At 45.8% G+C, this 14,617-nt stretch overlaps 1 protein-coding gene across 2 annotated transcripts in view; it reads right to left on the reverse strand.

Moving 5' to 3' along the window:
* Positions 1-7,787: 7,787 nt before the first annotated feature.
* znf827 (zinc finger protein 827) overlaps positions 7,788-14,617 on the reverse strand; it is a 65,004-nt gene continuing 58,174 nt past the window's right edge. Inside the window, exons 12-15 of one of the 2 annotated variants that reach the window (XM_041934183.1) lie at positions 13,552-13,761; positions 12,292-12,469; positions 9,366-9,416; positions 8,876-9,013 (exon numbers count right to left, since the gene is read on the reverse strand). In XM_041934183.1, the coding sequence (XP_041790117.1) occupies positions 9,368-9,416; positions 12,292-12,469; positions 13,552-13,761 (437 nt within the window). In that variant the 3' untranslated portion in view covers positions 8,876-9,013; positions 9,366-9,367. Of the gene's footprint in view, positions 9,014-9,365; positions 9,417-12,291; positions 12,470-13,551; positions 13,762-14,617 lie in introns of both variants that reach the window. The other variant, XM_041934184.1, reaches the window with a different exon arrangement.

The following is a 14,617-nucleotide window of genomic DNA, read 5'->3' on the forward strand; positions in this document are numbered from 1 at the left end:
TACTCCAAACATCCTCTCAAGCTAAATATTTCTCCTACATGTCTCTAAAGATTCCAGCAGATGGTGCCAGACTGTGTGTGTTTGTGTTCAAAAGTGAGTGTTTGTGTGTGTGTTCATGTCTTTTGTGGGTGTCTTTGTGCCAGAGCGTTCTTGAGAAATGAAGAGAGGCGGTGTCACTCACCTTCACATCACTATCACAACAACCAGCACAGAGGAGCAGGACAAAAGGGTTTTCAGATAGGAGACTGAACTGTGTTTCTTCAAGGCCCGAGGAGAATATATTATGATCACAAGGACGGCAGTCGTTTGAGGAGACGGAGGGTCAAGCTAGTGGGAGACTCATATTGATCCTGTTTATGAGAAAGTTAAAAATATTCATCGAAGTTGTCGTTTCGAAGGCGAATCTGCACAAAACCTGTTTTGTTGGGAGGACATCCCAAAGCAATCCTGAGCGAAGAAAAAGTAACAGAAAAGGTTGGAAGATGAGGGAAAAAAGGTGGAAAGACATGGATGGATGCGATCTCTGTTAATTTGTTTGACCCACTCTCTCCTCAAATGAGGATGGATGGAGGGATTCCCGATGTCCTGATCGGAAGATGGATGAGTGTGCAGCTATGGCTTTAATTGATTGAAGACAGAAATTCAGTTAGGGATAATTGAATCATGGAAATCATTAAAAGCTCAAGTGCATGAGATAATTAGGGGAGCTAACCAGGTTGTAATCAACCCTCGGTACAAATCATCTTTAGGATGCAGCTGAAAAGAAGCTTGTTATCCTGCAATATTTAAGGTTTCACGACAGTTAGTGCAAAACACCAACACGCTTTCTTCACATAGAGGCACATTTAGGTGCTTTGAAGCTGTTTTTTTGGGCGACTCGGATCATATTTATTAATAAATGGGTACTCTGTTTTAATATTTCCGTTTACTTGTGGCTAATTGGTCTCCAGGCCGGTTTTCCCTGCTCCAGATTCCCAGGGTCAGCCGGAGGTCAGCGTTCTACTTCATTACTCCATTCAGGGAAATGAGGAGCCTGATTAGTTTGGGCTTGACCTTGGGCTATTCTGTTGAGCTCTCGCTAACCAAATCTCCTCACTTCAGATCTCAGCAGACTTGAATCGTTGAAATCGCTGGGCCTCGCAGGCGAGAGCGGTTTTGAAAGGAAGGCATGTGTGTGGATGTTTGAGAATTACCATCTTGTTGTGTTTCCGTCAGAGAGGGTTTACTCGTGAGCTCCCGAGAAGCGGTGGGCAACGTCTTTAGTTTTAGTGTCAGAGGAGATGTGAATGAAGTGCAGCGCCAACCGTTACCCATAGAAACCGAGTAACCTATGGCTGGTGACTGTCATAGAATGCCATGGTAACAGCAGAGCCTAACAACAGGGGAGTCGGCTGGCTTGTGTCCTATCTATTTCAAAGACATGATCATGCTTAAGTAGAGCCGCTCTCCCTCTGCCCGTTACCGCCCTCCGCCCCTCCCTCGCTTCTATAATGTGTTTGTCATCCAGTTGGAGTGGCTAAGCACTAACTTTATATTTGAGGCAGCACCCGGCAGGGGGGTATGATCTGCCCCCTCCTGCTGATTCAGGCCGCCCTAAGTCTGGATATGCCAGGCCCAGGGACTTGTGGGTAATCCCCCCCTCACCAAAAAACACCCCCTGCTGTGTTTCCTGAATCAGATTGCTGCTGACCCCCGCTGAGTGATGTCTCACCCAGGAGAACGGGGAACGGGCGCAGCGGGGGGCCGGGCAGGCAGCGATGATATGCCCCCGGGCCGGGCACCAAACATGCATGTAAATACATGCACCGCCATGCGTGTCCAACCCGGCGCAGAGCGGCCGGATCACCTCTCTCCGCTGCTCTCCAGGTGCGCCTCAGGTGTGGATTGTTGTTTTTTTTTTTGGTTTTTTGCACACAACCTGACGTCTTTGTTTGTGGCTGACACTTTGCATACAACTGCTCGTATTTCCTGCAGACTCGTACGACGTCTACGCACCATTGAGGACTGAATAAACATGGAATTTCATATTCACCATTCATTTCGGTGCCTAATTTTTTCTTCTTTTTTTTTTCAAAGATGAATAGATTTACGAATCAACAAGCAGCCTCAGCGGAGCCTTATTCTGCACAGTTTTAGCCCTGGCTTCAACCCATGCCAAATCGATTCCAGAGGTCATTTTCTTCCTTCATTTTCTCTTTCCCGTGTGCCAGTGGTCCTGTTCTGCAGCCCGTTCTGAAGGCTGTCCATGGCAGGACTCCGCGTGTTTATTTTCTCTGTTGGAGCAAAGAAAAGGAGATCTGTCTCCACTTAGCAGAGCCTCGGCTCCTTTGCCGGGCGAAAACCTCGACGGCGAGGAGGGGGAGACTCGGAATTATTGATGCCGAGCGAAGCATGCACGGAGTTTACTGCAAGAGAAAGAGAAATGAAAGGGCAGAGAGGAAGGAGGAGGCGAACATCACAGGAGAGGAGGAGGGAGCTGAGTGAGGGGCTAAAGGAGAGATTCTATGTGATAGAAGGATCTACGCTATATGGCACTATAAAGGGGGGGTGAGGTAGATGTAGTGAGCAAAATATAGAGAAAAAGAGAGAGAGGCCAGGCAGCTGGGAGCTCCCACAGACACGCACTTCTGTCTAAGCAGCTTTCCTCTCAGGGCAGGGTCACGGCAGGTCACGGCGGGATTACACTTTTGGCAAACAAGAGGGAGCTCCTCTCTCACAAAGCCGTGCACGACTCCCCCATGACTCTCAGCAGCTGTAATAAAGCCAAGGCAGCCTGAACCTTCAAACAAAAAGCTAACACGCTATCGATCGACAGCGGCCAACTTTCGCGAGGTGGTGTCGAAAGGTCGACATTGTGCAGACAGCTCGGGCCGGGGTGAAGGGCTATTATTGGGATGAGGGAAAACTCCAGCATTTAGTCTTATCACAGAAATTCCTCACTTAGTTGACAATTTCGCCAAACTGTCAGCGCAGGAATGGAGTTATTGTTATTCGGCAAATGAAGAAAAACAGCCCCCGTGTACAGTGCGATACTCCAATCACGAAATCCAAATGAGGTTTTCTATCCTTTCAATCAATAGCCATCCCCTGCAGTGCCTGCATGTCTCCTCACTTCCTAATCAACACTTCCACTCATAGGGAGGTCAGACGAGCAGGCGCACAGTGCCCCGAGCGCTGCTTTGAACTTAATTAAGCAGCTTTAAACACAGCCGAAAAGATTCATTATTACACAGGCAAGATGAGCAGCGAGATGAGAACATGGCCCTTCAACAGAGGAGATTTGGCTTCGGATGGCTGTTGAACCCACATGGGTCAACACTGAGGGCGCAGCGATGGAGGTCCCGCAAGGGTTGCCAAATCCTTTACATTTGATAAGAGTTCCTCCAAAAAAAAAACTCTTTAACTGCTAAAACCTCAACTTATATAACTAGCGTGGATGAGACGATGTGCACGCAGACACGTTAGCGGTGATGTCGTGTGTGAAAGCGATGCGAAATCTGCAACGAATGAAAGCGAAAGAGAGGTAGAGATGGAGGCCTTCATATGCCTGGAAGGCTGCAGCGTGCCACCAGGGTGCTGTGAGGCAGGGCCTGTTAAAGGAGAGCTCCAGACCAAGGTGTTCTATAGCTCGGGGGCTAACGGTGATAAATGAGTCCCTTAATGTCGGCAAACACTTTATCTCTGCTTCATCTGTTTTCATTAGGCAGGGCCAACCTTTGGCTGGGCGAGAACGTGCTGTAACTTTCATTACTACAACACGGAAAGGAGAGGGAGAGAGACCTCCCATCGGTCTAATAAAAACACCAGCTAGACGCCATGACAGATCCTATCCCTTATTATTATGATGGCTTGCCAGCGTTATAAATTAGAGAATGCGGCGTCCCTCAAAGATGATCAGTGCGTTTCCTAAACTCGAGTCTCTGTCTGCCCTTTTCTGCTCATCTTACTGGTCCAAAACATGCTTTCTCTTTATTTTTATGTCTTTACTCGCCGTTCTGTCTGAGAGGAATATTGAATGGGCATCAAGGTGTTTTTTGTTTTCGCAGAATTTGAGTTTAATTCATGTTCGCAGTCCTTGTGAGTGGATCTGAATGTGAGGAGCCCACTTTGGGCTGGGCGGTGTTCATTATTAGTATTTGTTGGCCTCCAGTGGAATCGTATTGTAATATATTCTTTTTTTTTTTACACTTTTCCAAATTAATTTAAAGAAAATTCTATTGAATATAGTTTGTGAATACTACATGTTGAAGTTTTTGTTGTGCATAATTAAGAGATTTTGCCTGCAGCAGTCTGTAAATGTAAATTTGATATTTGTTTTGCGATATAAACACTGTTTTTAGTCGTAGTGTTTAGTCCTTCTAATTTTTTTTGTTTATTTGACTTTAAAGACTTAAATAAGGCTTTTCAAATATATTCAGCAGAGAAGAACAGGATGTTTAAAGCATACTCTATATTTCTAGTCCATAAACTGCAACCAGTGGCACCAGTGAGATACTCTAGCTACCTGCTCACAGTGGGCCAAACTGTCAGCATGCAACTTAGCTTTACAGTATAGATTAATTAGAAATGAATGTGAACATTGTATGAAATCTGCTACATGTAGCACAAATACTGGGAGCTGTACTAACACGGTTGCTCCACGTTTATGCTCACGAGATGAGCTTTTCGGTCGCTGAATTATTCACTGTGGAAACCACCAGCTAGGAAGAAGAAGAAAACACTTTTGTCACGTTTAGCAAAGAGCACGAGCGAAACTGTTTGAGGTGGAGGGTAAACGTGAAATGCGCCATCGACAGAATGAACAGAGAAAAGACAAAGCGACGTAATATCTGATGTAAGCTTTACTTTCAAATCCTGTTACATTTAGATCTGGCAAGTTGAACATAAAATAATGCCAAATAAAGAAAACAAATACAAAACCAAAAAAGTACAAATGATCTATTTACCAGTTATCGTCACAACCCTGTACAGCCTTAACAATGGAGTAATAAAAAAAAGCTTTGTACAGCACATACCAATCTTTACCGAGTGCCAAAAGATAAGATAGTTGAGCCTTTTCTAATCATAAAGTACAGCCAAACGTAAAGCTAACTGATTGTAGACAGTGCAGTGTGATGCTAACTAAATGCAACCGAGGGAGTTAGTTTTAAACACAATTAAGTGCTGAAGAATTAGAGAGAGGGCGATGTCATGCATACTCTGAAGTGCTGAAAAGGTAGTCAAGCTTAAAAAAATTAAAAAAAAAAGGTCACTGTGCTGCTTACAATTGGGCAAAAATAAACAGAATAAGTGCTCAGAATACTGGATTTCAAAAGGATAGAGCCCTGTTGCCTTTTTATATATTACACTCAAACTAAGGGGGGGACATAAAGAAGTGCAGCCATTCATGATTACGCTGTAATAAAAGGCAGACATTTTTAAAAGGTGTCAAGAGTGGACACCCTCTTTATTTTATCTCTTCATCTTTTTTCTTTTGGACCCTGACAATTAGTTTGACTCATTCTCAGAAGTCTCAGGTGGTTTCCTTCCACCAAGTGGCACTAGAGTATAAAAGATAACGTAGATAGCACAAGGAGCGTGTGTGTGTGTGTGTTGGAGGGATGCTCCTTTCACTCCAGAGACAGCATGCCAGACATCGACAGAGCAAAAAGGAACAAAACAAACAGCAGTGTAAAGGGGGACAATCGAGACATCGCTCCAGAGCGGGACGTGACGGATTCAATCCTAACATCACATCTCGCCGCCAGTTTCATTTTGGTCTTGACAATTCATGTTCTCTGTCCAATCAACATTTTTCTGACATGATTTAAGTAGAAAAAAAAAGAAGCAACAATTATTCATCATAAGAAAATGCATGAGTAAAACAGACAAAAGGAAAGCATAAGGAAAATAAAAAAAACAATCCCTTTACAAATAAGGGATTTTGGCTTGAAGACCACTTAAACACAAGTGCTATTAATAATGGGTAAAGCTTTTCAAAATAAAATGCTTGTACTATGCTGCCCTATCTCGCAAACATACCTCTTTTTGAGCATTTTACGGATAAATACATACTCTCTTAATCAAAAAGTGCAGCACTGTGCAAAATTGGCTCATCACAATTTAGCCTGGGACCTTTAGTTCCCAGGGAGAGCTTGACCTCTACTGTCTAATTCATGCAATTTGTATTCATTTACTTTCTCCGATTTCACAGAGGCAGACCCTTTTGCACTGCTAGAAATGTCTAGATGTGAAACTAAGGGGTGTTGATTGAGTCATTTCCAGCAACTACTGTCCACTTCACATTATGGTAACTTGGTGGATCTAAGTTTGCACTTTAAAAAAAAAGGAAAATTAAAGGTTTAAGTGCTTTTGGCTTGAAGTGTAACTACATTAAGTGCAATTAAAACTCAAAAGGTTGACAGGAGGAGGAGAAGTGGGGGCAAAAAGCAGTACCGTGTCTGCCGGCCTAACAGAAGCCAGTGCCATTGAACACAACGCTGTACAAGTGAATGGCTTTGCTTCATCATTGCACCTACAGGAGCTTTTTTCTCACAATGGGTTCTCTATGAATGTTAGTAGAAAATGTTTTATTATGATGTAAAAGGCTCAGTAAAAAAGTAAAAAAAAAAAAAAAAATGAAAGACAAAAACAAAAGAAAAGAAAAAGACACAGAAGGCCACCAAACACACAAACTTTCCCGTCTTTTCCAGCACAGAAGACGTCCCTGTTCACACTTCTGTATCGCTTCATTTTCATGTACATAAACAAAAATACATTCATTCAAGTCATTTTGGAACAGTTTTTTTTTCTTTTTTTTGTACACAAAAATTACAAAAAGCTCCAAAAAGCACCATTGAATCGGCCTGTGGTGACCCTGGCTGCGGGTAGCTCGCTAACCCGGAGCCGGTCACCTCCACAAAACGGTTATCTCATATATCTCTTCTAAGTATAGGTGCGTGATACATAGTTCTGCATATGAAGCTGCGCTGATGTCCGCCCGGTCTCAGAAAGAACTCCACGAGTCTCGTAATTTCACTGGTCATTCACCTGCGAGTGCAAATTCATCGGCATCATTTTACATTTATATTCAGATCAAATTAGTCGTAATAAATGTAGAATGTTTCTTGTCATGATCGGTCAGATTGAATATGTTCCTTATATACATTATCACAGCTTATCTCTTTCTTGTGTGAGGTTACAGGAAAGTATTAAAATTAGCCAGTAACCCATTTGATTGACATTTATTCTGAGGCAGAGGCGACATCAGGCAGCAGCTACGCATAATATGGTTTCACCATTATACAAAAAACCAACAGAAATCAAAAAGATGGGCGGGGGAAGGGCTACAAAACTATGTACAAGACTGATAAATAAGTAAGTGCGTGGTTTGAGGCGTTGCTTTGGAAACGTGCCTTTTTCAATGAAAAGCGTTCCGTTTCATTGGTTCTGTCCACGTTGCACCGCTAACACTTCAGGATATCTCGAATTTAGCTTCCTAATGACGTCAAAGCTAGTTGAAACACGGAAACAGGCATGCTATTTCGATGCATAATAGCAATAGACAAAAATGCACTAAAATATAGCACTTGCAAGTTTTGTTTCATCTTTTTCAACTTTTTTATCTCGTCAAACGACTAAAGAAAAATATCTATAAAACTGAGATACGTTAGTTTCCTCAGATAATGCAACTGGGTCCAGGTCATTCAGACATTTAAAAACAGAAAAAAAAGGTAATAGAGAGTAGTAGTTGAAGTAGTAATAATTCAATTGATAGAACTGATAAGAAAAGCAGCTTTTTGATATAAATGCATTTTTAGCATGTACAGCCTTTTTCTCTTATAAATGTTTTTTTTTTTCTTTTCTTCAATATGTTTGTCTGGTCCAGCTTATTCTGCTGGTCTGATTGGAAAAGACGTCGCTCCCACTGCAGCGGTCAAGTGTCATTCACACCACCGTCCGAGGAGTGAGGGAAAGAGCGAGGAGGAGGAGGAGGAGAGGAGGTGGGCGAGGTCAAACGGTCTTGGCCCTCTCCATCAGTCCCAGGTAGGCCAGGAAGGAGTGTTTGTGGGAGGCGGGTGAGGGCGGAGAGCGGGAGGGGGACGCCGAGCTGGAGGAGAAGAGGAGAGGAGATGTGGCGGGCCGCCATCTGGAGTGGAGGTGCGAGTGGAATGTGAAGCGGCTGTTGTGGGTGAACAGGGTGGTGAGGGGGATCAGGTGCGCCCGGTCGCAGTTCCTGTACTGCTCGAGCACGTGGCGGGAGGAGGGGAGGAAGAGGGAGGGGGCGCCGCCGCTCGGGCCGCCGGGGCTTCTGGTGGCGCTGTTGCCGTTGGCGCTGACCAGGCAGTGCAGAGGGCCGGCGGCGTCCGGCTGGCGGGACTTGCCCAGCGTGAGCGACAGGGCCACGGACTGCAGCGCCTGGGACGCCGTTAGACTCATGAGAGGGCTGTTGCTCCCGCTCCCTCCGCTGCTCCCCCCTCCTCCGCCGAACAGCAAGTTCTCCTGGCTCTTCCGCGACAACGAGCCCCCGGGAGATGTTCCCTGGAGTGGCAGCTCCTCTTCTCCTGCCTCCTCATCGTCCTCCTCTTCTTCTCCTCCCAGGCCTCCGCCCAGGCCCCCCGCTCCTCCGCTCTGGTGTTTCTTTAGGTGGCGGCTGAAGACGAAGGGGTGTGTGGTGGTGAAAGGGCACTCTTGGCAGCCGAAAGTCTGGCGCGGCGCGTGCTTCAGCTTCTTGTGCAGGTTGAGGTTGTCCTTGCGCTTGCAGCTATAAGAGCAGCGGTCGCAGTGGAAGGGCCGCTCGCCCGTGTGCACACGCACATGCTCGATCAGCTTATTGGCCGTCTTGGACAAGTAGCCACACTGCTCACACTTGTAGTGGTTGCCCAGGCGGTGCCCGCGCATGTGGGCCTCCAGTGAGGTCTGGTCGGGCCACAGTCCCTGACAGATGCGGCAGCGGTACTCCATCTTACAGTGCGTCTTTAGGTGGCACTCCATGGCCGCTGGACGATTGGTGGAGTAGATGCAGAAAGGGCACCTGGGGAACGCGACAAGAGGGCAGCAGGGAGGGAGGACACGACACACAAAAGCAAAGGACAGTTTAAGAGGATGTGTACATTCAAAACCACGAAACACACCTTGAAATTTAATAACACAGAATGATGAAGAGGAGAAGGACAGGTAAAGGAAAAGTGTGTGTCATGTACAGTTCTGTGTGCTCATGGTGGTATGTGTGGCAGTTTAATGGTGGGAGAATTGAGGTGATCAGGTATATGTGTGGGTGGAGGAGGAGGAGGAGGAGGGGGGTTGTGGGGGGGGTGGTGACAGGCAGGAGAAAAGGTTGGAGCAGTAGGACATGAAGGGAAATGAAGGAATGGAGTGGCACTTACATTTAAATAGCACCTTTCATCTGCTCTGGGCCCCAAAGCGCTTCACAAACCCTGCAGAACAGAATCACCTCAGAAAACCTCGAAATGGTCAAGGCCCTCTCTCCCTTTCTATACACTCCTACAATTCTAGAAACACTTCACATTGCTCAAGTGTGCACACGTGTACACACCGGTCTGGAAAAAATCTTTATCTGGACCTTGGTGGTCCGAAAACGTGGGCAATAGGAGTTTATCTGAAACCGGTTTGCCCTTAAGGTCCATTAACTCATCCTGCACCTGTTTGGCTAAATCCTGCCAGCTTCTGAAAGAAAATCTAAATGTGGTTTACGTAGATTAAGAGACTGTGTAAACCTCGGAGAACTGAAAATATAACGCACATGTGCAGATGTAAACAGTACAACAAAGAAGTTGAGTCGAAGCAGATTTTGATGAATCTAACTGTAAAAATATCAGAAGAGCTCACTTCTTCCATCCCCGCTGAACAAAAGGAAAATAACCTGTTTCTTTCCCTTTTGAATGCTAGCTCAAAGAAATCAATCTGGCTTCAGAAACATTAGCACCAGACAGAAGAAACATTTCAAACTGTTGAATGTATTCACTCACACACTACAGCTAGCAGCAGATCTTCACGTTGGCGACTAAAGATGCTGTGTGAAGCTCTTTGAGCTCTGAGGGGGCTTCTTGTGTGTTTGTGTTCTGTTATCCTCAGGATTTGTCTAAAGTTTAAAGTCCATGTAACTGTGTTGGCAGCGTCCTAGTTTACATTTAGTGAAATGCTACCATTTCCAGACATTTGGCAATGTTGACGACATCCTAACTCCACTGATGGCTGCACAGGAAAAAAAAAAAAAAACGATGTAGAATACAGATCCTCGTTTATGACAAGATGAGGCGATAATCATAATGACACTCAATGGTTCTGCACATGCACACACTGGAGTTATGGGAGCAACTGAAACGCAAAAAAAAATGTCTTGTGTTATTTGAAATGAAGCTGCATTTTTCTCCTAAACATTTAGGCAAACGCTGTCATACGCTGAAGCAGCCACCCCAGAACTGAAGTCACGTATTGCGATCAGATAAAGTCACCAGCGTCGTCAGTGTGTGTGGTGTGGATGCTGAGATCAACAGATGGTCTTTATGTTAGCTTGACAGGCCCGAAATGGGACGCAAACGTGTCACAGTACAACAAAGGCTCCTGTGGGACTGGAGTATGGAGATGGAGAGGGAAGCGTGTGAGGAGACTAGCACTACATAAACAGTCAATGTTACAACAACAAAGCTGCCTCATCAAGGAAGGTTAATCTAAACCCGGATGCGTGTGCAGCAGTGCCTCTTCATATATGTGTACATGTGTGGGTCTGAAGTGAGGTTCGGACGCTGCATCTTAAAGCTTCTCATTAGGGTCGTTCCTCAGAAGACATGCTGTGTATTAGACATGCTGTGTGAGCATTAGTTTTGTTACGTATGCATTCAGATTACCTTTAAGTCCAGTCTATGATGTTATGGATGTAAGTGATTGGACATTTCTGGAGTGTGTGCACTTGCTTAAGTGATTATCTTGTAGGGGTGTGCCAGGAAATGTTCTATAACACACAGGGCAGTATAGCCAATGTCTGTTTTTTGGGAAAAGAAGTAGCTTTCTGGAATGCAGGTTTCATCAGATATTCTTCTTTGGCATGGCTGTTAGCTGTGGGCAGTGGAACAACAGACCCTGAGGCGAAGCCCATTTCCATCTCCTTTCCACTCTCCCTTCTGTTCATAGCAGCCACTGCAGACCCACAGACCACTGTCTCGTAAGTTACACTTGCCAAGAGAGGCTGTCGAGCTAAACTACAGCTTGTATCATGTCATTTGCTGGCTGCGGATAATGAACATTAAAGTGAGGTTAACTGATTAAGGACACATGGCTGGAATAGTGTTCAAATAGAGCACGAATCTGTGCTTCTGTCTTCTGAATGAAGATTTACAGGTGTCATCTGTATGGCTGCCGCAATCAGCTCCGGCCAGTTTTATGTGCATGAAATGCCTGCACCAATCCATGCATGTACAATAATAACTGAAACCATTGCCTGACAACAGTTTTTCATTTAAAGGATAACTTTCGTTTTTTACAACCTGGACCTTATTTGTAGCATTAAATACGACCATTTAAACACCCAGACAACTTTGGTGGCATTTGGAGTCGTTTTGAAGAAATTAGCCCCAGAGGAGCGGCGGGTATATCCGTATAATGCGAGTACTCGGGGCACGAAACTCGTTCATATTCCAATATTTCGTTATGATATGCTGGTGCTATTCCCCTCTGAGGCCGTGGTGGCATGTTATCAACATCCGGCATCTCTAGACAACTATCTCTGACGTGGATGATGTCATTACCGAACGCCGGGCACTGCGAGCAGCCAGCCACAACACGGCTAACTCTGCGGCGGTCGGCTACGAATACGCAATAACGAACCATAGCTGTGCCAAACTACAGCTAACCGCTGGCTCAGAGGGGAATAGCACCAGCATATCATAACAAAATATTGGAATATGAACGAGTTTCACTGCAGATTATGCATTTATAGAGGCTGCGCATGGATGCCCCGAGTACTCGCATTATACGGATATACGCGCCGCTCCTCTGGGGCTAATTTCTTCAAAACGACTCCAAATGCCACCAAAGTTGTCTGGGTGTTTAAATGGTCGTATTTAATGCTACAAATAAGGTCCAGGTTGTAAAAAACGAAAGTTATCCTTTAATTGAAATAAAGCCAAATTTTAAATAGGCATATTTAAATACTAGCACACCCCCTTGCACTGGTCTATGAATGTGTTGATCCTGCGTGTGTGTTTCTGTGTGCAGTGACTTGAGGGGGTGAGGGGTGAGGGAGGGGAAGGACGGGCGGAGTTAGGAACCTCTGTCTGTACTTGCTTTCCTTACTTGAGCCCTCCGGAGGGGACGGTGTGGCACTTCTTGTGCTCCAGAAGCTGCTCGGGCGTCTTGAGGAACTTGTGGCAGACGTCGCACTCGAACATTCGCGTGATGAGGTGGATCTGCAGGTGCCGCTCATACATGCTACGCGTCTTGCACACAAAATTGCAGAAGACACACTCGAAGCCTGGAGAGAAGGAAAGGGGAGCGGGTGATTGTTTTTATTAGACGATTTTAAATTTGATAATTTTGCCGCAGAGTCTGGTTGTGCTCTTCAGACTCAGCGTGACTGAAGAGCTCTCAGAGTGGTCCTTGAAAGAGGAACAAAGTGAGTTCAGATACAGGGAGAAGTCGGGTTTAACAAAGCCCACTCACATAAATAGAGTATATAAGAGAAGCTGACACTAGTAGTCCAGTGATTTACTTTTGCACTTCCATAAAGTTACAGAAGATGGATTTTAAAAAAAAAGAGTAAATGCAGCGGGAGCTGAGATATCCGGCTGAGGCTGAAACAATGGACCCTACTCTGGTAAATGCCCACATCTTTCAAACTCCACACCCAACCTTTCTAACAAAACCTGTCTGTTATGAATCTGTACATCTTGTGGGTGTTTTTCCCCTCGCGACTAGTAAACTGCTCGTTCGGACAAGAGAAAGCTCGACGGTGAGAGAGAGCTGCAGTAACAGGCTGCCACTCGTGCGGCGCCATCTTGAGAAACTGTTACGTGTAAAATTGGCAGACTGCACTGTCGGGTTACTTAATGGAAGAAGAAGACTAATTCAGAACAGCCTGGACTGGGCCACACACGAGCACAATCCAGTGAATGAAGTCAACATGTAATTTCGTCACTTCGGAAGTCGTTTGCAGCATTCTGCGACTGTTCCGGATTAACGTGCGTGTCTCTGAACGGCCCCTCGTCTTCTCGATGCCCGTTTTTTGGTCTGTCACCAGGCGAGAGCAGCTTTCTGAGCAAAGAGCGAGTGTTTATTCTTAGCAGAGCTCCAGAAGATGAGGGTAATTATACTTTAGACGTGCTCGAAAGGCCCTAAACAGATCTTCTTAATCAGCGTCTTACTGTGAGGGATGAACATGAATGCACCACTTTCTGCCAAAGTTAGAACATTTTTGCATACACCAATCAGGATTTAACAACATTGGACTCATAGTTTGATGACAGTTGGTGGGTTTATATACACTGCTGTGGAGAAATACTTCAGGGACGTATGTTTATCGTTTATCAGTGTGCAATAGTTGCCGCGGTTCCTTGCCTTTGTCAGACTTGTCCTCAGTTCCTGATCCCGAGTGGCTTCCAGAGCTGGACTGGCTGCCTGCGGAGGAGGGCGGGGCGAGCAGGCCCCTGAGTTCTTCGTTACCGTGGGTGAGGTCTCCGCCCTCCGAGCTGTTGAGTGAATCGCTGAGGGCCGAGAGCGACGAGGAGGTGCTCTTGGTCTCGCTGAGGGGACTCCTTGAGTTCAGACCTGGACACAAGAGGACAGATGGCGAAAAGTGAGAAGTCTGCGATAGAAAGGATGTTGAGTGAGGCAAACCCACAGGAAAACAGGAATAAGGTCGAACCAGGCCTTTTTCATGAGCGCCATCGGTACGTACACGCACACAAACAGCACGCGAGCAGGCAGCCTCGACAGTCCTGAGCTCCGGCTGAGGCCCCGCTGCCAGTCAAATCAAGATGCAGCGTGCTTTTATTGATCCCTCGCTCTAAGTCCGCAATTCACCGGGAAGAGAGAGGGAATTAGAAGGGGAGGGGGCGAGACGGAGGGAGGGGCGCGGGTCACGGCCGAAGGAGCTAAGATGGCGGGAGCATCTCGGGGCACAGCTCAACAAAGGGCATTCACTCAGGAGGGAGTGAAAGGAGGGAGAAAAGGCTGCACGGATCCTGAAATGGTTGACCTATCTTTTTAATACAGGCACACACCACGCGAGGCAGAGCCTAAAACACAGAGGACTGCACGCACACTACATACAGCGGGAGAAGATGTGATTAATTGGCTTCAATCAAGTCTAAATATACCAGGGTCATTCACAGCACACCCGCAGCAGCATTCTGAATACAGTATTGAACCAGCTTGAGGAAGCTTTTATCTCCTCTGCTGCAGTATTTAACATACACTTGCCTTCTCTTACAACATCCAAAAGGCTAATGCCACAGAATGTAGGCAAAAAAAAAAAAAAAAGATGCTGCTTTCTGAGCTTGTGGGCCTCAACCTTGAAACACACCTCAACTGAAAAATATTTTCTCTTTTACCAAATACCTTTGTGCACGATTGCCCGGCAGCATTCACGATGTAGGAAGAGAAATAAAGGAGCAAAGTCTGC

Source organism: Chelmon rostratus, chromosome 3 (genome assembly GCF_017976325.1).
Source record: "Chelmon rostratus isolate fCheRos1 chromosome 3, fCheRos1.pri, whole genome shotgun sequence".
NCBI lineage: Eukaryota > Metazoa > Chordata > Actinopteri > Chaetodontiformes > Chaetodontidae > Chelmon > Chelmon rostratus.